Below are 24335 nucleotides of genomic sequence, written 5' to 3'. Positions count from 1 at the left end.
CATCTTTCACTGAGAAGCAGCAAACCTGGAACCACAAGATGCCATTTGTACAGAGCTGTTTTTCAGAACAGGAAAAGAATTTACATTTTAAAAATGGCATTACAGAGCCTTCAATGAGAAGGCAATGAGAGCCATCTCCATAAGAAGTGATGTCACTTATGACATCAGCATCACGGAAGAATATGTATAACCTATTTCCATCTTATTTTAATACCGGTTAAACATCAGCAGCAGGACTGGTCCAAAATTCCATTTTAATTTTCACAAAAAAAAAAAACTCAGAAGAACTGAAAAAAAGTGTTCTTCTGTTCAAAAAATTTCTGGATTTTTTTAGGCTTTTCAACAACATTTGAAATGAAAACAAACAGAAGTGCTTTTATTGGTTATATTAAAAATATTATGGTTTTTGGATTGTTTTTACTTTTCTTTCTTTGTTCACTTGTTTAAAAGTGAGAGAAAATGCACACACTACTGGATTACTAAATACTCTCTATTTCCTCTTTTAAATAAATAACACCAATATTATTTCCTAAAATACTAAAATATTCGTGGGTTACACTCAAATCAGCTAGGAATGGATGCCCTGCCCCCAACATGGTCCCTGCACAAAGCACTGCAAGGAGGAAGGTAAAGACGACAGATATGCTGGCTCTTCATCCAGTGTGGACTTCCCCAGGCTGTGAGTATGTCAGGGATTAGGGCTGGATTCCATCAGATCCATGGCACTTGGACTGAAGACATGAGAAAAATGTGCAAATGTTGAGGAAACCTGATATGGGTTGAGGTGTGGCCATTAAATGCAATAGGATTCTTCACATTTTACAGTGTATAGCATCTTATATCTGAAGAACTTTAAGTCTCTTTATAAACATTAAATACGTTGTGTTATTCCATGACAACAATGTGATTAACTTGCAATACTACTACACTGTACTGTTCCCTCCCACTGGACAGGAACTTTATTTCCTACTGTCAAACTCATCAGTCATTTTCCAATGTTTAAGCCTCTCCAGACATACAAAGGTGTCACTTTTTTCTCCAGTTCTGACATTTAACAAGGACAAAATCTGGGCAGGGAAGTTTGACTTAAATGAAAGGTCAAGATTTCCTTAGGGCAAGAGCTCTCCAATTTTTTCATATTGTAGCTTGCTTCTTAAATCCTGCTCTCTGGGACCCCACTTCTCCTCCCAATCCCATACATTTCAGAACTAGAGTGTTTTGTTGCAGAAAAAATTAGCTCATTATTACATAAGAACGGCCATACTGATTCAGACCAATGGTTCATCTAGGACAGTATCCCATCTTCTGACAGTGGCCGATGCGAGGTGCTTCAGAAGGAATGAACAGAACAAGTAATCATCAAGTGATCCATCCCGTGTTGCCCATTCCCAACTTTAGGCAAACAGAGGCTAGGGACACTTCAGAACATGGTTTTAAAGGAGACAAGATGAAAATACTGGTTTGCAAACTGAAAATGCATATCTAACATGCATACAAAGTAGAAGTCTGCTGACAACGTGTCATGAATAGGGCCCTACCAAATTCACAGCCACGAAAAGCGCATCACAGACCATGAAATCTGGTCTCCCCCCATGAAATCTGGTCTTTTGTGTGCTTTTACCCTGTACTATACAGATTTCACCGGGGAGACCAGCGTTTCTCAAATTGGGGGTGCGGACTGAAAAAGGAATTGCGGGGGGGGGGGGGATCACAAGATTATTTTTGGGGCAGGGTCACAGTATTGCCACCCACACTTCTGCGCTGCCTTCAGAGCTGGGCGGCCAGAGAGCAGCAGCTGTTGGCTGGGGGTCCCGCTCTGAAGGCAGCGCCCTGCCAGCAGCAGCGCAGAAGTAAGGGTGGCAACACCACACCAGGCCACCCTTACTCCCGAGCTGCTGCTTTCAGAGCTGGGTGGCCGGAGAGTGGCGGCTGCTGACCGGGCCCAGCTCTGCAGGCAGCAGCACAGAAGGACGGGTGGCAACACCAGACCATGCTTTCCTTACTTCTGCACTGCTGCTGGCGGCGGCTCTGCCTTCAGAGCCGGGCTCCCAGCCAGCAGCCACCGCTCTCCAGCTGCCGTCAGCAGCAGCGCAGAAGTAAGGGTAGCAATACGGCAACACCCACTACCATAACCTTGTGAGCCCTGTCCCGCAACTCGTTTTTGCATCAGGATCCCTATAATTACAACACTGAAATTTCAGATTTAAATAGCTTTAAATAGATTTAAAATAATGAAATTTATTATTTTTAAATTCATATGACCGTGAAATTGACCAAAATGGACTGTGAATTTGGTAGGGCCCTAGTCATGCACATTCATAGACGCATAGATATTAAAGTCAGAAGGGACCATTATGATCATCTAGTCTGACCTCCTGCACAACGCAGGCCACAGAAATTCACCCACCACTTCTGCGAAAAACCTCTCACCTATCTCTGAGCTACTGAAGTCCTCAAATCGTGGTTTAAAGACTTCAAGGAGCAGAGAATCCTCCAGCAAGTGACCCGTGCCCCATGCTACAGAGGAAGGCGAAAAACCACCAGGGCCTCTTCCAATCTGCCCTGGAGGAAAATTCCTTCCTGACCCCAAATATGGCGATCAGCTAAACCCTGACCATATGGGCGAGATTCACCAGCCAGATACCCAGGAAAGAATTTCCTGTAGTAACTCAGATCCCACCCCATCTAACATCCCATCACAGGCCATTGGGCCTATTTACCATGAATATTTAAAAATCAATTAACTGCCAAAATCATATTATCCCATCAGACCATCTCCTCCATAAATTTATCGAGTTTAATCTTAAAGCCAGATAGGTCTTTTGCCCCCACTGCTTCCCTTGGAAGGCTATTCCAAAACTTCACTCCTCTGATGGTTAGAAACCTTCATCTAATTTCAAGTCTAAACTTCCCGATGACCAGTTTATATCCATTTGTTCTTGTGTCTACATTGGTACTGAGCTTAAATAATCCCTCTCCGGTATTTATCCCTCTGATATATTTATAGAGAGCAATCATATCTCCCCTCAACCTTCTTTTGGTTAGGCTAAACAAGTCAAGCTCCTTGAGTCTCCTTTCATAAAACAGGTTTTCCATTCCTCGGATCATCCTAGTAGCCCTTCTCTGTACCTGTTCCAGTTTGTAAGGCCCCAAAGCAGCTATAAGCTATATGTGGACACACCTTTGCACTCATGCAGGGCCCTACTTATTTTGATGGGGCTCTGCAGAGGGTCCACCCACAGAGAACTCCCTGTGGGGTCGAGGTTTTAATCATTCAATTTACTATTTGATTTAATGAAGTGATCTGCAACTAAACTTGTAAATTAAAGATCCATCGCTAAATGGTCTGGTGGGGTACCATAGGATTTGTTTATATATGTTACCTAATATAACACACTAGGTCTTTTGTGGTCTAGATGCTAACTGACCCTTGCTAACTGAGAAATAGAGAGGTTCTGGGAACACCCGGAAAATGTGAGCACCGCCCCCACATCATGAGAGGACGGATATTTCAGGTGCTCAGTTGCATAATCTGGAAGTAAGCAGAAGCACTGCCTAGGGGTTCCCCCATATATACTTGGACATCTTTCTTTTAAATCTATGACTGAGTAATTTTCAGTCATTTTAGATAACATTGTACAGTAACAGCTAAATACCATTCCTTCACTCTTTCCTCTCCTAATCTCTGCCTCCTCTCCCTAAAGACCACAAATCCATTTAAATGAATCAACTCAATAACAACAGAACTAAAGCATATATAAACCTGCTCTAGATAGAACTTCACAAGAATTCCACTAACACTTCCCAAAGAGGCTGTTTTATAGTGTACAGCTGTTTGCATTAGAGGCACATATGTTTTTGCTACAAACTAACTGCCTGAATATTTTTAAACCTGCCACCATTTCAGAACACAAGCAAAACAAAAGAGTACACACCCACAGTTCTTCTGTCAAGAAAATCCATTGTATCCTCGCCAATCCTTATGGACTGAATACTCATGAAAGAGTGCTGCATGATCCGATTCTTTTTTTTCAATTCTTCTGACTTCTAGGAGTAACTCTACTGCTGTTTAATTTAGGCTACTCATTCTTTTACAGTCTGACTCTTCCCTCAACAGCTAGAGGAGAATTTCATATAAAATACTATGATATGTTTAGAGAACGTTAAGGCTGCAAAGTTGAGAATGGCCCTGAAACCATTCTTCTGTCTGAAAATGTTTTACCTGCTATTGCTACAGGTAACAGCTAAGATCACTATAACTGCAAAGCACTAGAGAGAGAAAAAAACAGCTCTGGTTTTTCAGCTTTTCTACTTTGTACATTTCATAGCACTTTGCATCTACTTCAGTGATTCTCCACCTTTTCAATACCAGAAATTCCCAGAGAATCTAGATGGGATCCAGCTTGGGCCTAACTCTCATTTAGCAACACCAGACGGCCAGCAAATGATTGCAAGGAGGTCACAACCAGTCAAGTTGAAAATCTCTTGTCCGGTCAGTTTGATATTTACATATAGACTATATTTTTTCCCATATAGAGTCGGTCAGTTACCCCTGATGTTTGTATGGGTCTTTCAGCAACAGGGAAGAGAACAATGTTTAAACAATAACAAAATATGGCTGTGAAACAACAAGGTTGGCAGGAGATTCAGGGACATGTGTAGCACTGGGAACTACATTGTGATTTGTTTTTGTTTGACTTACTAGGCTTCAAGTTGATGATGGGTAAAAATTTCAAAAGTATGTGACTTAAGATTCGAAGTCTAATTTTCAAAAGTGACTGAGGGATGCAGAACACTAAATTTAATTGAAAATCAATGGCACTTAGGTTCCTAAGTAACCTGACAACGTGTGAAAATATAGTTTCCCCAAGTAGAGCTGGATGAAATTTTTAAAACAAAACTTTTTTTGGTGAAAAAGGCAGATTTGGCAACACCAAAACATTTCACAAATTCATACTGGTTTTGCCAAATTGTTTCAGTCAAAAAGATCAAAATATTTTGTTTCAACATTTTCAAAGCATTTTCAGTTTTTGGTTCAAAACATGACTTTCCATTTCACAATTTCCTATAATTATACTAATAAATCAATACAAGTTTTAAATGGTTGACATTGAAACTAAACATTTTGATTTTTTTGTAACAAAATGTTTCTTTCAACCCTTTTTTTTTTCTTCAAATTTCCATTTACCAACAAATTTTTTTGGTTTAACCTGAAACAATTTTTTAAAATTATTTTTCAGAATTGCCAACAAACCGAAAAATCCATTATTCACCCAGCTCTACTTCCAAGTGACCTAGATGCCTTTTGAAAAATTTACCTAGTATCCCTTTAGCGCTAGAAAGCTTTAGAAAGTCAAGAAATACTGATGTTTAGAGGGTAGGCATGCAACTTTACCCCTGCCATCTGGCAAAGTAGGACAGGTTTACAAACTTATCTTCAGAGAGTTTTATGGAAGGGGGGAGCAATTATCACACCCACTCACTCACATTAAAAGGGTGTGGTCTGCCAAAAACGGGGTGTGGCTATACTCCAGAGGCAGATTTTTCAAAGATACGTAGGCTCCTAAAGATATAACTAGATGCCCGGTAGAATTTTGACAAGATTCCTCACTATGCTGGAGTGCCTTTTTGATACCTCACTAGGGGCCTATCAGCATTGTTTGGCACCTAGATATCTTTAAAAATCTGCCTGCAGGTGACTAGCACACCAGGATGCTGTCTGCAGCATATGGTAACGGAGGACACGTGTTGCCTCCCTTACCCAGAAGAAGAGAACACCCCAGTGTGCAACATGGTTACCTAAGGGCTCTGGTGTGCAACACATGAATGAAACCCCCTCTGGAGCACCCCAGCTCCTCCTGTTAAAGGCAGGACTTCACTCAAGATGGCCAATGCGATCATGCTTAACACACGTAAGGTTTGTCAGCAGCACAACAAGGCAATTAACCCAAATGCCAGTACATGACTGATTTAAACTGCTCAGCCACAGTACATTTTCACCTTGCTATCACCAATTCAATTCATGGCCTGGCTGGAAAAGATCAAAACTGGAGTGTTTTATAGAGACTGATGCTGGCAGAAACCATGCCACTGCCTCTCACGAGACGGCTTCTCTCACCCCAGTCATCAAAGCAGTGGGGTCAATTCCTTACAAGTTTTGTCGCTACCCTTCTTTGCCCTTACAGCAGTGTCCAGCAGTGCCTTCTTTCCCTTTCATCCTGCTACACCCATTATCTCCGATTCAGGCCTCGTGGTAGTGATTCATGCATCTCGTATCTAGAATGCTCTAACTGCCACCTATGCTACCTGGCACTGACCCTAAGAAACATTCAGAAGCTTCAGCCAGAGCAGCACACAGCATTCACCCCTCTAAATGTGGTTAACCAACACGAATTCATGACTCTGTGTTGCAAGGCAACCAAATTCCTGGTCCAGATAGAGGGCTTTACCCTTTATATCACCTAGACTCATCTCTCTCTCACTCTGCTCTCTACCAGGTCTGCTATAGTAGCAATGCTTTAGGTGAATGAACCCACTTTTGAACTTCAATGGTTGCGGGCAGGCAAGGCTTAGAGGAGGGTCTGCGCTTACAGAACTGACTTCACAGGGTAATCAGACTGAGCCCAAATCTCACCAAGCAGGCACCTGCTTAAGCCAGCTACAAAAGACACTCAAAACAGCTCTCCTAGAAAACCCACTGGCTCCTGATCCTGACAAGAAGTCAACGTAAAAAGGCGGTGAAAGGGGAGACCTTCCCTGAAGAGGAACCAGGCATATCTTATTTTGTAAAGTACCCGTTACCAGTGTTGGATGTATACAAATAGCAGGGAAACCTGACTAAGACACTGCCCATCACCCATGCTCCAGTCCTGTTGTTACAAGACACACCTCCAAAGAACACCAAAACAGAATGGTTACAATTCTGCTCCGCCTTTATCAGAGGGCCATCATCAGTTGTTCTCAACAGGCTTCATCGTACACATTACATGTCTGACCATTTTTAGAAAGCGCCGTGCCTTTGAAACATTTCACTAGGGCAGAGTTTAGTTCTGTAATGTATCCTTTCTTGGGAGAGTCGGGAAAGCTACTGGTGATGAAAGTCCCTCACACATCTCTGCCAATGCACTTCAATCTTGACCTGCAAGACTCCTGGTGCTCCAGTTCTGGGCTTCCCTGGGCAGGTGCCAATCAAGTGGAGCGGTGCCAAACGACATGGTAGTTTCAGGTTTTGTAACACAGCCAAGTGTCCACAAGCGAGAAAGGGCTCAACCCTGCCCTGGGGCACAGTGCGGGGAGGAGGAACAAGTGGAAGTTAAAACCATGTCGACCGCTCCCTCCCCTAGATCAAGAAGCAGAGCAGGATCTCTGTATTGTGCTCAAGAAACTGCTAGGAAAGGAGGCCAGCTATAATGCCAGCCTACATGCTACCTCCTTCACAGGACAAGGGTTGCAGACCAGCCCTCCTAGCCCATATGTCTCTGTCAACAGATGGCTGTCCATGTGCCTGTCACATTTTTGGATGCTATGAACACGACACATTTTAACAGCAGCAGCTAGAGCGATCTGTCAGTTCACACTGCTCTTGTTTAAAGGAACTGCAGAGGGCTCCCACCCACCCATTCTCACCCACTGGCCTCGTACTTCCAAGGCACTCGAAGGGAGGTCTACACTGCACTGTAAACCTGGGCTCAGACCCAGGTTTGAGCTCAAAATTCCCTACCTCCTTAACTCCCTCACACAAATCTTTCTGACTCAGGTCAGCAAGCACTCAGGACCTGAGTCCTAGCACGAGTCCTGCTGCGACTCAAGTTCAAGCCCTGTCCTTTGGCAGTGTGGACTCAGCTCAAGCCGCAGCCCTGAGGCACAGAGTCTGTGTAGGGCAGTATGGACGCTGTAGCATGGCTGTCAGACCCAGATCCAGCAACTGTAAACCCAGGTTTACAATGTAGTTTGAAGACTTGGAAATGTGGAGTCCACAAGTGCAGGTCCCACAGACCGGTGTTCACAATACAGTTTAGACATGCCCAAAGGTGCCAGGGAGAGTTAGTCATGAGGCCTCCACTGGCTGTAGAGAGGTCAAAGCCTCCTACTGCCCCAGGAGGAGAATCATGTCCCTCCCACACCTCCCACTGCTGATAGGAGAAGCAGAAGGAAGAAACTTCTGTACATAGGATGAACCCTCGTATGAGACAGTAAAGTGCTACATTTTATTCATCGTTAGACATACAGTCCAGTGCATTCCTGCAGACATAAAACCTCCTCATGCAAATGCCATTGCAAGCCTGCTATTTGTTGCGGTGCAAAGTATGATTTAATCTTCATGGCTGGTAATGATTTTTCCTGGGAGCGGCTCTATTACATATATTTTCATAGGGATTAAAACTAAATCCTACAGACCCTTGGGACTGCTTGCCTGGAAATCTGCCAGACAAGCTCCCGCTTCCAATTAAGGCATCATACACGGCTCAACTGGTGTAAAGCTTTTGCCATTGCTTAACCCATTTGCTAGATAACCCTGTCTGGGTCATGCAAACAGCACCCAAGTGGCTGACTACAGTAGGCTGAAGATGAACTGACTAACATCACTTGAACAATAAAAGAATACCCTGGAATGAATTATTTGCTGGCTTTTAGCAACAACAACTTATCTTCGCACTGGAAGCAGACCACATCACACTCCCAAACCAGGGATCTGAACCTGAGAAAAAGCAAACTGTTGTGTAGGAAGTAGAGCTGCAACCTTCAGAAGGTCCTGTTTCAGCACAGTTCACTCACAGCTCATTAGGAAGGGCTCTGTTACAAGGAAAGGTGGATCAGATGAGAACACCTGACCCACTTTCTGCAATAAATGTCTCTCCAGCTTGTAAAACTAAAATAGGGGAATGTTACTGAAATGAGAGCCTCCCACAAACCGTAACAAGGCTGAATCATACCCACAGTCAGTAAATGACGATGTTTTCACTGTTTCCAATCTACAGATGCAAGGCATCGCACTGTATATGTTCAGTGCCAAAAGAATTGTCGTCATTTTGACCTTTGAAGGCGGCTAGCAATTCACATGATAATACTCTGTAACTGCACTTTGTGGAAACTGCTGCAGTATCTGCTAGAAATAGGCAAAGCTTCTGGAGGAGGTTTACAACCACAAATTCTGATGAGCCATCAAAAAACTAGCTTGAATTAGCAAACTTTGCCCTCTGTAATTTAAACCCAATGATTCATTTAAGGATAGGTCAATGTAAAAAAAAAAAACCCAAAGAACAAAAAACAACAAACAAAACCTACCGGTATTTTTTACTCTCAAGGGAAGCCTGGCCTATGTGCTACAATACCCATTCAGAGGTAGAACGGCCATACAGAATTTCAAGGCTCTTCAGAGGGCTAAGGCATGAACGAGAGATTCTTCTGGGGGTTTCATATTCAGAGATAGAGCAGACACGGTTAAACACTCAACATCCATTGTCTCGGGTGTTCTTCAAGAACATGGCTATGATCTTCCACTTATTGTTACCCGATACGGTAAATTTCACATTCCTGGTCCCACACCTCAGGCTCATTATCCAGCATGTTCAATTATGTGAAACTGACCAACCCCATGCAGTTACTCTATGACATCAACTGAAGACCTAGTATAACAGGGATTTTGTTGGAGGAAATCACAAAGTGGGGGAAGTTGGAACACATAAGGGGAGAGCATAAGTTGCCAGGAGCCAATGGGAGGCTTGAGGGAAAGGTCCCTCATGCAGGATAAGATACCGCTGCTTCAGGCAAGAGACTTGACAGACATATCCACTCTCTCCAATCTCTGCAGTAGATGCAATGACCTAATCAAAGCAAAATGAGCTATAATAAACTGAATTCCCAATGCACTTTCCGCCTCCAGAAACAACAAAAACAAAATACACATTTATTCAGCACAATCTTCACTCAAGAGTCACAGGTGCCTTACAATAAAAGCAGCACAGTTTAAAGTTCAGATGCAGCAAACAAAGCTAGTTTTTCTTAGCATTAAACACCACGATGGACTGAGTAAGTCAGAGAGATATCCAAGGTACGTTCCACGAGCATGGAGTATAGTTGTTAAAAGCACTCTCTCCTGAAAGAGGAAAGGTGATCTCTCTCCGAAAGACTAAACAACCTGCTGAAGGTGACCGCAGTGAACAGCCAGGTGACCAAAGATCTGTCAAATGTACAGCCGACCACATTCACTTTGTTTTTCCATAAGGCAACTTGTGCTACCAGCTGCACAGCTTTAACGCTTCATTAGTTTTCAAATGTATGCCTTTTTGTAATGCTGGCCATTCATATAATCTCTCCAGATACACTTTCCTCCTCCAGATAACTTCACCATTGAAAATAGCAGACTTCTGGCTTGCACAAGTCACTGCTTGTTGATAATACAGCAAATAATTTATTCCATGGGTGAAGATTGCATGCTTAGGCAATTGGGATTGTGATGAATTAGTATCTCTGTTTCCAATGCTAAGCTTAAAACATTTGGCAGTTAGAAAAATGTTTCCAATACCAAACTACTGGTATTAGCAAACATTTACAGGATTAGCATTATAGTTTAGCATCTCCCAAAGGAAAAAGTTCCTTTCTGGCTTATTACAGTTTCTCCTGCATGCTTTCTTCCTTGTATAGCTCCTTTTTGTTTTCATACAGTCAGATTGTCAATGATGTACACACTCAAATACACATGCACAATCCAGCAGGTCTAATTAGTGTACGCATATACCATGACTGCAAAGCACAAGCTTGATATTTGCAAGCAGGCATGGCTAGTTAGCCATCTAACTAGCCATGTAAGCAATCAAGTGACCCATTTATTTTATTTAGATTTAAGTTTACATTGCACTCACAATTGATACCTGAATGCACAAATTAGGCCCACACAATTGGGCATGTAGATTTATATGGGCCCATCTTTGACAATCAGATCCTCAAGCATTCACTATTAAATCTGCAAAACACCCAAAATTCTACTGATGTAATTTTAAAATATAGATAAAAAATTAGGTTCTGCTCCCTGTACCTCCCTTCTACGGGCAAAATCCTGTTCACCTTACTCACATGAGTAGCTACACCAATGCCAGTGAAATTACACACTTGAAAACAGCAGGCAGGATTTGGCCCCCTTACTGTTCCTTCTCTGTACATGCAGATTTTCAGGCTCTGTCCCACTTCACCCTAATCCCCACAATCCCAGTCACCAATTCCAGCAGATAGTTCTGCAGTGCTTGTGATGTGCCCAGCCTGGGTGTCACTTTGGAAACATTTAGGATCACTATCAATATCAGCCTCTGGGATGGGCAAAGACTTTTGTCAATATCAAACCTTTGGTTCCAGCATGTATCTTTCATATCTCTGCCACATGTTTCAGAGAAGAATGTAGAAACAATGTGCCCAGTTGCAGGAAATGCAAATAAAGTGACAAGCCCCATTTCCTCTGCTCCTGTCCTGCCCCAGGTCATTTAATGATGATGTTCGATTACCTGTGAAAGTCCCTTCCTCTGCACAGCATTAGAGCTCTCCAAAAAAAGCAAGGAAAATAAGATGATTGAAATATTTAAGATGCTGTAAAACCATTCTACTGTCCCAGTACTTAGACATCTGCACATAGTATTAAACACATCGACAAAACGTGTATTTTCTATGTCATACACACAGTAGCTCAACAACAATCTAGCTTTTTGGAGTTGATTTTTTATAGATTGCAAGGTTAACTGAAACACATTATGTAAAAGACTCATTAAAAGCAAATTGTATGACACCACGCTGTAGGCATGCAGTCAGATTGCTGATTCCCCAATCTTAAAAACAAACTGAATGTGTTAAAAATAGTAAACAGATTTCACAAGCTGAGGAGCTTAAGAAAGTTGCTTTTTACAGTTCAGTATTTTGCAAAGATGGACCCAAGGTGTTAGCTGAGTTAATTAGCACAAAGATTATGCAGATCCTAATTTGATAGGTTTTGTTTGCATCCTTGTTATATAATCACTTAGTGGTTGTACAGAGCTTTGACAATGTAAAGCATTAGTAGAAATGCCAAGTATTGAGATTATCAAACAGTTAAATATTTCCCTCTTTCACCCACATTATATTAACATTTATTACATTTTTCAACAATCCCCTGCTATCATTTGCCAGCTACTCAAACAATGCTATATTTTGAAGATGATTCTTCACCAAGAGAACAGTCCGATGCTCTTGCCTAGACAGTATAAAACAAGAAACAGTCCTTTGTTCAGCCATTTTAAAGCCATTTTAGAGGAGCTGCGAAATAGCAGGAAACTGAGAAGAGGTACAATATAGTGTCTTGCAATGATCTCCTCTACCTCCAGCTTCCATGGTGACAAAAGTTACCATTCTCAGGAGATAAAAATAGAGCTTACAGTAAAACCAAGCCAATGAGATAAAAGGTACAACCACCTTATGCAATCATCATGCTTTTTTGAAAAACAAACAGTTGGGTCACCTTGATTGTTTTAATACTATGGGCTAATTTAAGCTGGGCACCATCAATGCGTTTGTGTGCAAATTTTAACCAAATTCAAATTAAGACACTTAAAATGTACCCAAAATGATCTTTAAAACGCAAAGAAATCCTAGTCTCACTATACACCAGTGATCATACTTAACCTACACTGTATCTTGCAATCTAATCACAAGCTCTGACAATAAAATTGTTCAATTTTTCAGTTGTGGTTTCAGCTTTATTCCCTGGTTATTTATCTGCAGTGGAAGATGCTAAAATATACTCTACGTGTCAAGAGTGCTGATGCCAAGCATAGGAAGCTGAAAATGCAACTAATTGTGAACAGTACAAGGATCCAATGCATATGGTTTAAATATTTCTCTTTTCATACTGTACTAATGCAAAGATCTACATGCAAAATAAAATAAAATGATTCTACTTACAGCCAACCATCATCATGGCCACCGAAAAAATCTTCTCTCCATCTGTGGTTGGAGCTATGTTTCCAAATCCTATTGTTGTAAGGCTTGTCATGGTAAAGTAGAGAGAGGATATATACAATGAGTCTTTGCTGGGGCCTCCTTCCCACTGCCCTGAGCCGCTGGTATTGTACCGATAGGGTGCCCCTATACTCAATGCCAACTGGTAGAGCCAGCTGTCTGTCTTGATGGTATTAGTGACTTCATCTATAACTTCATAGTCCCCAATGCTGTACCATATACAGGCTAGCCAGTGGGCCACTAGTCCAAAGACACAGACCAACAGCACCAGTACTGCAGCACCATATTCCAGATAATGATCCAATTTCCTGGCAACACGACCAAGGCGTAGAAGTCGCACCACTTTTAAGGAACTGAAAAGGCTGCTGATCCCCTAGAAAAGAATAAGTTCCATTACATCATCAGAAATACACTATTGAGTAAAACAGCATGTAACACAAAAAGAACAGGAGGACTTGTGCACCTTACAGACTAACAATTTTATTTGAGCATAAGCTTTCAGGAGCTACAGCTCACTTCCGAAAGCTTATGCTCAAATAAATTTGTTGTGGCACCTTAGAGACTAAGTCCTCCTTTTCTTTTTACTATTTTAAAGTCAATGGGAGGTTTAGCATGGATTTCAGTGGGAACAGGTCCAAATTTAAGTACACAATCCAGAAGGAGGCTTCTCTAAGTTTATCAAAGAACTGCACCCCCTGCAGGACAGTAAATAGGGACACAGAATTGCCATACTGGATCAACCAATGGACCATCTGGTCCAATATCTTGTAGTCAGTGCCATATGCTTCAGAGGAAGATTCAAGAAAACTTGTAAACAACAGCCATGGAATAACCTGCACACAGGGGAAACTTCTACTATGTCACCCATCAGTGAGTGGCTGGCCAACATCCTGAAACAAGAGGGATTACATCCCTTATTATTTGTAGTCACATCCAGTGTAATGTGGATGTCCTTTTATCCATATAGATAGCTCACTAATTCTGAGGGTGGGATACTACCTAATCACTGACAGCCCATTGCTCTGTTTAGTGGGTATCATATACACCAAGCGCCACTAGTCAGAAATGTACACGAAAGAGAATTTACTTGCTGGTCAACAGACAGTATAGATATTTCCCTACAGTACTTTTTTTTTTACTCAAGAAAAGTACAAATTAATGGAAGCACAAATACTTAGGAAATAGAAGCACACAGAAATGTTTTTAAAGTAATGGAAACATTTGGGAAGGAGCAGGAAGTGTGTATATCCCTCTGAACGCAAGTATAATTCACAATGGTGTTAATGGAAGTTATACATGCAGAATGAAGAAAAATAAAGCTCCCAATTTATTGTAATCCCATGATATAACTAACTTCTGCATTAAATTAATTAGTGATTCAAAATAGAAGCCGTACAAAGGAAGAGTTCTAATATAAAATACTAAGAAGTCACAGACATTAAATTTAAAATAGAAATTAAGGCAATGAGGCAAACATTCTAAGTTTCTATGCGAAGATTAAATTGTACTTTTCTATGCATCATTATTGAATTAGTCAAAACATTTGCTAATTATATTACCAAACTGTAAAATACTAGAAATTTCTGTAGTTAATTTCAGCATCAAAAAAACCTTATTCCCCTTATGCATCTGTGTCTCCTATCGCAGGCTGTATTTGAAGGGTAACCTACAACTGATGTTTCTAGATTCAATACATTAGACAGTGGTCTTGTTTTTCAAATCCAGTACATTTTTCACATTCAGTCATTTTGTTTCAGACCCCCAAATCCTTAAATTGAAGATCTGTAACTGCATTGGAGTGCATACAGTGACTGACACTAAGAAAGGAAGTGGAATTTTCCAGTTTTGATTACGATAGTCTGCATTTATGTTCTCTCAATTTTACACAAGCTATCCTTACTCTGATTTCCAAATGAGCAGATGCTGGTTTGTTTATTCTGTAATACGTGGTCATTGGTAGAGCCCTGCAAATCTGCGGATACCCACTTTATATCCACAGACCATGTTTGTGGATCGGATGCGAATACAAACTTTGTATCCGCACAGGGCTCTAGTCCCATTGGGCCATGGTACATTGTGACCCGAATGTAAAAACCATTGAAGTAAGTGGAAAAGATTCCCACTGATTTCACTGGGCACTCAGCTGGACCCAGCCCAACTACAGTCTAAGAGACCCACAAAGCAAAAGCCCGGAGCACCTATTTTTAAAAAGGGGAGGATATTCTTATGATACTACATTGCACCAAGTTCATCCATGGTGTCACTCCACTGAAGTCAGCACTTTACAAATTAAAGGCCTAATCCTGAAAAGTTCCAAACACCTTCTGTGACATCAATGGGAAAAAAAAGAAGAGAATGGGAGAAAGTCCCTGCAGGATAGGGCCCTGTAATGGGGACACCATTTGCCTGGCTCCCTCATGTGGCCAAGGTGTTTCCACCGCACCCCGTCTGCCTCTTCTCTTTGGGGCCCCTTAGAAGTGCCATACAGTCTCTCAGGGGAGGGTGGATGGTAACCCTGAGAAAATGGGCCGGTAGCCCAAAGTAATTCAAGATAGTCCTCAGCATCCCAAACACAAAGTTCGTCATAGCAACCCCGTAGTTCGTACCCATCTCCAAAGCTCCTGCGCAGGAGCTTTGGAGATGGGTACGAACTACGGGGTTGCTATGACGAACTTTGTGTTTGGGATGCTGAGGACTATCTTGAATTACTTTGGGCTACCGACCCACACCGAGCCTTTATTGGGCCCAGCCGAAGCCTAGCCTGCCAGCTCTGCCTCCCTTCAGTGCACGCAATGTTGTGAGAGAGAAAGCAGCATGTATACTCCTCTCCTTCTGATGGCTCCTCCTGATTGGTAGGGAGGGGAGCCCTGCCCAGCATGCAGTATAGGGCTCCTGATCCCAGGGCCTTAACTAACAGTCTGCCCATCCCACTGCTAACTGCCTGGAATCACCTCCTCTCTTCCTCTTTCAGCCAGTTTCCTAGCATGTGCTTACACCAATATCCCTGGGATGGGGGTCTTCTGCCCACACCCACATCCTGCTTAGGTTTAAAGGATTAGTATACCCCATTACAGGTCCCAATACCTCTGTCAAGTAGGTATGTATTATTCCCCTTTTACATATGGAGAGACTGAACCAGAGCTTCAGTCCAAGGAGTCACTGTCAGGCTTGGATTAAAACTCAGGAGTTTATTATTATTATTTATCATCTGTATTACTGTAGGTCCCAGGACCCCCAGTCATTAACCTGAATCCCATTGTGCAAGGTGCTGTACAAACAAAAGGACAGTCTCTCCCCCAAAGAGCTTACAGTTTGGCTCATCCTCCTATGCTCACACTCAATGTTTTCTCTTTCTAAGTTATAAAGATAGGTTAGCAGCACCAGTACAATTATCCTCAAAAATAACATTTAACTCCAAGTCTCAGAGAAAGTCTGTGTTGGAAATTACACCCTTTCCCAAACTTACATAACGATTACCTTTTATTTTGCATCACTGACCCAGGATCTATTTATCATACCATGAAACAAAGGGGAACACTCAATTTTAACTGCTGTTGATATATGCCTTACCTGAAATAGTACTACTGTGAAACTTGTTCAAACGGCCTGCTAGTCTCCAAGCCAATTTAGTTGGATCAATTGTTTTAAGACCAGTAAAAAGAGATTTACAGTCTGCTTAAACTAAGAAGGTGAACAGTTTAAAAAAATCTTTTCCACAAAGTACTGTACCAAGGCCCCAGTTCAGCGAAGCACTTAAGCATGCACTTGACTTCAAGCATATGAGTTTTCCTATTGAAATCAGTGGGATTACTCAGGTGTTTAAGTACAGTGCTGGGCCTGAATGGGTACCTTTGATACTTCCTCTGACACAATATATCTCCTGAGGATAATGGTGTAACTGATAGATTGTTCACACAGGGCTTTGCCAAAGATTCAATAGAGGTGGAATTAATTAGGGTAACTGGATTTTAGTGTCAAATTAATGCCATAAAGAACGTAGGTTAACACAGGTTGTTTTCTTAATCCAACAGCTTGCAATTTCTCTTTGTGTTCATTCTCCTTTCAAGCGGCAGGCTGTATTTATATTATATTATGATAACTTATGGATCATGTAAAAAAAAATACCTATGTTGGGAATCCAACACTATTTTAAAGGGGGGTTACTAGTTTGGCCCCAACAGCCTCAAGAACTGTGGGAGCAGAAAGGGGATTTAGAGCAACCTGAGTGGTGCAGCTGTGGATCTAGTCCAATTTTCTCATAATATCCTTCAGATGTTGTAAAATACATTTTTGACACTGCAGAGCCAGCCTCCGAGGAGGATAATTTGTCATTACATTAACATATCTGGGCAGAAAGTCAATTGAGCCAAATGCTTGCAATATCTCATAGACTACATGTTCTCTGCTTGAGGACATCAGATTATATTATGAGCATGAACACAATCTGAAACCACATCTCATGAAATGAAAGGGTTGTGGACAGGGTATTAAATCATGGCACAATGAAACCAGGCCATTTTCTCATCTCACAGCTTGTCTGGTCTTCAGAATTTTCTTAATTGAAAAACTGTTTACGCAGAAAAGCCATTTTATTTGTACAGATTTGGAAGTATTAAATCCAAAAATAATATTCAAAATCCATTTATGATTTTCTTGTTTTAAAAAGTTCAGGGAATGATCCAAAGTCCATTGAAGTCAATGGAAAGATTCCCCTTGACATCAGTAGCCACTGAATCAGAAAACAAAAGAAAATAAAAATAATCAAATGGTACTTATTGTGACAAAGCCAGACATTTACAGGGGGAAAAAAGCAAACTACGCTAAAGTTTAATAGCCCCTGTACTGCATATGCTGTTCTCTGATGGAGATTTGCGTTTACTCCAGTTCTTCTAAACTCACATTTTTAAAAAGATACGGTGGCTGGAAATGAGAAAATCCTGCCACTATTCTCACTTGAGATTATTGTGATGTTCTCACTCTCCTGATGTTCAGAATGTGGCCAACTGTTGCTCCATCCACAATCTCATTTATTTAGTTAATACTGAATCCCCAACTTCCTTGGCTCTTCTCTGTGGTTTTAAGTCCTTGTGTGGTATACAGATTTGATTGCTTGACAAACTACTTTGGACAATGGAAAGAGATCACATGTGCTTGCCGATTCCTTTAGATCTATCAGCAATTTTGGTACTGTTGACCACAAGGAATCAGGGACAGTCTTGAAGACCTATGCAGGGATAGGTATAGCTGAGTGGTACAGTTCATTTCTTCTGGAAAGAACACAGCCAATAACATTGGGCATTTGCTCTTCTGATCCATGAGCTCTTGTAATGAGTACAAGTTTCTGAACTAGCATCCTTCCTATTAAACAGGCACATAGTGGGGCTGGCTGTGGTGTCTTCTGAATATTCAGATGGTAGCAGTTTTCCTTCTGTACTTAGCAAGGAGAGCATTTTCAATGAAGAGTCCTTCATTTACTCACCATTAAACAAAGCCACATTTGTTGACTTGGGAATATTGCTAAGCCTATTTCCTCAAACTTTCTTCAATGGACACGTTGAACGAGAAGATTAGTTTAGAGAGTTGAGTGACTGAGTATTTATCTTGTTGAATTATAGGCTGGACTGGTATTAATGTTGCCCGACACTATTATTAAGGTTGCCTGACACCTCCTATTATAAGACCCTAATTTCAGTCTATTAACTTTGCCAAACTTTAACCAATTAGGCTGAAATTTTCCATTTGGGGTATCTGCCTCAGGCTGAATTTTTTTTTTTAACAAAACTTGTAGCCAACACAATTCTCTCTTTTCTGAGAATGAGGTTAGAGGAAAATATATTGCTTTGCCCATGTTAAAAATATTCTGGCAACCTTTTCTTTTAAAAGCTCTAGTGCCCTTATGCTTTGGAAAAGGGCTTGACGTTTGGCTGCGGGGGAGGGCTTCTGTGTCAGAGATGTGCTTTTTCTTTTCCCAGTGAAAATCCACCCAAATTTGGTGAAGTTCTAAGACATTGAGAAATCATAGCTTGCATATGCTCAGTAGAGTCCTCTTAGATTTGAGCAGCTAGATTCCCCAGAGATTCAACGGACACTGGGGATGCTCCAGCCAGGAGCTGAATATGACTTTCCTCTGCAGCTGTAGCTCTGGGCTGCTACAGGATGTGGTGAGTCAGGATACCTGACATGGAGGCTCCCTGTGCTCTCAGTTCAGGTGCTTTCCTGGATGGGTCCAGGCAGCATAGAAGAGCAAGGAATCTACCTGATTTGAACACGGAAAAATCAAGGGCCAGACCTGCAGAGGAGGTAGGGGGACCTGATTGGGACAAGGAACCGAAGGGGTGGGGAATAGGACTGGAGGCTGGCACAGGTGGGGTGAAGAGGGTGGCCTGAGAGTTGGGGTGGGGAAGGAGACTGGGTGCCAGGGAGGGAAATGGGAGGGTGGGGGACTGGAAGCCAGTAGGTGGGAGGAAGCTGAGACTGGATGAAGAAAGAGAGGTGACTCAGACTGGATGGGCAAAGAGTCTGGGACTCAGAGTGAGGGGGAACTCTGATACTGGATGAGGATCCTGGGGAATGAGATTGGGACCGAGAGCCAGTGGGGACAGGGAACATGGGTGGAGATGGTGGGAGAAGTGGAGCTGAGATAGGGGAGATTGACAAATCAGATGAGGAGTTGTGTGGGGGACTGGAACTGGCTGATGAAGGAAATGGAGAACAAGGACCTGGGGGTGGAAGTTGGAATGGCTGGGCAAGGAGACTGAGACCAGGATGAGAAGCCTGAGAAACAGAGACTGCGATCGGCTAGGGGAGAGGATTGGGACTCATGCCTCATTCACTGTACACACAGATCCTGCAACAAATGAAGCCAAGTGCCCTACAAATAAGTCTCTTTCACTACCCAATCCTGATTCATCCCCAGAACAGTTCCATCCTGTGCCTAAATGAGGTAGAAGTCCTGTGGAAAAAATAATATGTAATCAGGTAATTAAAAACTATCATAATTCATATGCACAAGGAGCTAATTTGAAGCACAGGGAACCTTAATTCTGGCATTTCCTAACTTTTGAGTACTTGATTTTGCAAACTTATTAATGTTCCCCTAACATAGTTCTTTGTGTTTATATATATAACGTGCACACACACACAGACAGAGAGAGAGAGAGAGAGAGAGCCAGCCGTACACAGGAAATAAGCACCTAGGATAGGGCTTTCAGAAGCATTCAATGTTAGCCAAACTCTGCTCCCATTCACTTTACGAGGAGCAGATTTTGGCCAAAACTGAGGACTGTTAAAAATCCCATTCTTAGAGTCTTAGGGATAGCAGTATTTTTATAAATTGATATAAAAAACATAATACCCTGCAATTATATTTTTTATACGCAGCCATGAAATATCACTAAAAATCCCTTTTAAGCTACTATGTAAATTTGTTTGATTTTAAAATGTCATCAGCCCAGTTCTGCTATCATTTATACAAGTTTGAGTTTGACTTAAGTCAATGGGATCTGAATGGGGCACATTTTATTCTGAAAAGAAAATATTCTACAGAATAACATCTCTGTAAAAGACTTGTAACTGAATCAATTAGTTACCTAACAATGATAACCTAACATATCTTTCCTAAGGTTTGGAAATCTCTTTCAAGCATAGCATTGTAACATGTAGGCAGAGCCTTCCTTTAGCTAACAACACTAACAGCATGTTGGACCCTCATGTGCACTGAATTGGTAAATTGCTCTGTAACTTTTTAATATTACAGGATGATTTTTTCCTTCAGATACATTTCAATTTTAAAATTTGATTTAGTTTGACCTTTTTATTTATTAAGCTCTGGGCACATAAACAAAAAAAAAATAATTAAGAACCATGTCTGACACTTGAAATCCTCCCAAACCCACAAATCTGGGACTCCAAGCCTGGGTGTGAGTAGCCACACTGCAAGGCCAACTCCAAGTTAGCGTGCCCTCATTGGAGCTGCACTTACCAGTTTGTGTCCCCTTAGGACTTATGGGGGCATATCCCATGATTCTTTGTGCTGCAATAAGTTGAACCACTCAGTGATTCTTTCCCAGTGAATTGTGGGAGAACTTGTCTGCCCTTCTGGGCACCCAGGAGAATTGTGGGAAGGCACTGGAGGATTATCAGCACTCACATGGTTTAGCCTGTGTCCTCACTGCAAAGTGGGTGGGTACCAGCCTAAGTGAAAGCTACACCTGGTCTCTCACCTATTGCCTCAGACAGGCCAGCTAGGCTGAAAGCACCACTAGCCTCAGGACAGAGGTTTTGTGTGTGTGAACATAACTGGGTTTAGGAGAAACACCTGAATATGAGCCTGGGTTAAGTCTGCAGTGAAGACATAACCACAGAGACTCATGGTTAGGGCTCCATGTCTGTCACGGAGGTTGTGGAAGTCATGGATTCTGCAGCGGCCAGTATGGCTGACCCCAGGGCCACCCAAGTAGCAGGACCTGGTGGCCTTGGGGACAGTCACACCAGTCACTGTTGGAGAGGCTCTGCAGCCAGCCGCACCAGCCACTGTCCCGGGGACCACCCAAGCAGTAGCCAACCCAGTTGGCCCTGTGAACTGCCAGCAGCGGTCCCAGGGCAGCCAGAGGAGCGGCTGGCTCCCTGGAGCTTTCCCCTCACACACACAGCAGCGGCCGAGCAGCAGCGGGACTCCCTGAGGCTTCTCCCCTCCCCGCAGCTGGTGCCGCAGGCCCCCCGTTCCTCCTCCCCCCCACCCCCAATTCAATCAGGGGTATTTGTATGGTATAAGTCATAGACAGGTCATGGGCTGTGATTTTTTGCTTCTTACCCATGACCTGTCCATGACCTTTAATAAAAATACCTGTGATTAAATTGTAGCCTTACTCATGGTTTTAGCTGTGGAATTCCCTGGTTCAATCCACGATATCGGTAAAAATGGGGTCTGTCAGAAAAGCATAAATAAAACATACTCACTGAACATTCTGCACTAGCTAAAGTTTCCATCAAATTGAAATCAAAGCTGGGGGGCACGACAGAGATGAACATCTTGATCAAGATCAAAGTTTGGTTTCCCCCCCACCCTCGTGATTTAGTCCTCAGGCCAGCTAAGCTTGCCTGGATCTGAAACATGAACATATGCAAATATAAGCTTAAGAATACTGTCCTCTCTAGCTCCCACCAAGCTGTAGATCTTTTTGGGATAATTAACAGATCTCTCCTCTGGGACTGGGAGCCTGCTTCACAGCTCCTTGGAAGGATCAAAAACAACAATGCAGCAGAGATTCCAGACTTGACCTACCTCAGTTTGATTCAGAAGTTGTCTAGACCTACTGCACTGATCTGTAACGTTAGATTTCGTTACTAAGCAATTAGTAAGTAATAAGCAAGAAATAAGCACATCTCCAGAAGGTACATAGCCGTGCAGTGAAAAACAAGCACTGCTTCGTGACATATAAGCTGTCTGAAATTTTAGAAGTAAATCACTCTCAGATTTTTTCTTCAAGTTGAGCTACTTAAATAGAGCTTAGCCTTAAAATCTATGGTTAACTTCTTAATGCTTCTTTTCTGAAGTTCATGTTCAAATAAATCTTCCAACACATCACATAGGCTCACAGGCCTTTTTTAGGTAATCAATTAATGTACCAAAGCCTCATGGATACTGATCTAAGTGCTAGTGCAAGAAAAATAAAAAGCAACTTTTTAAGGACTAGATTTAGGGCTGGATTCATAGAATAGCAGGGTTGGAAGGCACCTCGGGAGGTCATCTAGTCCAACCCCCTGCTCAAAGCAGGACCAATCCCCAATTTTTGCCCCAGATCCCTAAATGGCCCCCTTAAGGATTGAACTCACAACCCTGGGTTTAGCAGGCCAATGCTCAAACCACTGAGCTATCCCTCCCCCCCCCATCCTACATGTTGCCATGTGGCCATACGGGCATAAGCTCTGCACAGCTACTGAGAACTTTGATCCAGATAAACAGAATTCCATTTACACCACTGAAGTCAAAAGGAGTTTTGCCACTGACTTCGATCAGTGTAGGACTGAGCCTTAACTCCCCTTGCAGAGCAGGCTGGCAGGGAGCGGATGAGGAGGGGCAGGGACTGGGTGAAGCCTTGGCTCCAACCTTCCCACTAATAGCCAGAAAGTGGAATGATGTAATTTGCTGATGATAGGCCAGCAGCAAACTACCACATCCTCACCCCCAGATCAAGGAAAGAGCAGTGAAGAAATACTCAGAGGGGTTTCTCAGGGTATGTCTACACTACAAACCTAAGTCGACCTATATTAGGTTAACTTACAGCCACCGCAGTAATTACTGCGGTAGTGCAGGTCCACAGGACACTCCTTGGGTCGGTGGTGCCTGTCCTCACTAGGAGTACTTCCACCGACCGAAGAGGGGCAGTGTGGGGAGCTGAGAGTCTGATCTCTTAGCTCCATGGGCAGCTCCCCGACCGGGGCTTCTTGCCTCTCCGTGCCCTGCCGGGAGCTAGGCTGAGGGAAGCCAAACAAGGCTTCTCACCACTGGGGTCCAGCTGATCGGGCTTCACAGCTCTCCCTCCCTCCCCACTGGAGCTGGGCAGTCTTGTCAATTTCACGGCTCACTGTGAAATTAACAAAGCTGCCCAGCAGCAGGGGGCCACTCCGGCTTCTCATCTGCCTAGCTGGGCGCAAGGTCCAAAGCTGCCCCAGATTCTCACTCCAGCTCCTAGCTGGGCACAGGTCCAGCCACTCAGCTCACCAGGGCAGGGGGGGCTTTCTTGTCAATTTCACAGCTCCTGCCCTTAGCATGCCTTTAACAAAAGTAAGGACTACTTAAAGAACTACAAAGTTCTCAGTAGCCATGTTTGTCTTTCTTCCACAGGACAGAGGCGACTTTGTGTGTACAAAATGCAAACTGGTTTCCATATTGGAAGAGAAGGTTGAAGGCCTGGAGCAACAGGTATCGACCCTGCGTTGCATAAGAGAAACTGAAGATTTCCTGGACAGAAGTCAGGATATGCTTCTACGGGCACAAGGTTCTGAAGATTCAGAGCAGGCTGCACAGCGGGGACAGGAGGACGGTGAAGAAATTTGGCAACATGTGACCTCCAGAAGAAGAAGGGGGAACATCCATGTACCAGCAACGCGGACACAGGTAAGTAACCGTTTTCATGTTCTCTCCACAGGTACCATTGAGGGGAGTGGCCCAGATGATATGTCTGGGGGAAGGGAGCAGAAGGAGACTCCACCAGTTGAAAGGCATGAGATGCACTGTCTTAAGGTTGAGGGTTCCACGACCACCACTCCCAAGAGAAGGAGGCAGGTGGTGGTGGTCGGGGACTCTCTCCTCAGGGGGACTGAGTCATCTATCTGCCGCCCTGACCGGGAAAACA

General features: G+C 42.9%; 1 protein-coding gene across 1 annotated transcript in view; it reads right to left on the bottom strand.

The window, feature by feature from the left end:
* KCNH5 (potassium voltage-gated channel subfamily H member 5) overlaps positions 1-24335 on the bottom strand; it is a 233697-nt gene that overhangs the window by 144561 nt on the left and 64801 nt on the right. Inside the window, exon 7 of the mRNA XM_077820578.1 lies at positions 12922-13351. Coding sequence (XP_077676704.1) covers positions 12922-13351 — 430 coding nt within the window. The remainder of the gene's footprint in view (positions 1-12921; positions 13352-24335) is intronic.

This window comes from Eretmochelys imbricata, chromosome 6 (assembly GCF_965152235.1).
Source record: "Eretmochelys imbricata isolate rEreImb1 chromosome 6, rEreImb1.hap1, whole genome shotgun sequence".
Taxonomy (NCBI): Eukaryota; Metazoa; Chordata; order Testudines; family Cheloniidae; genus Eretmochelys; species Eretmochelys imbricata.
This window is presented reverse-complemented; position numbering and strand designations above follow the sequence as displayed.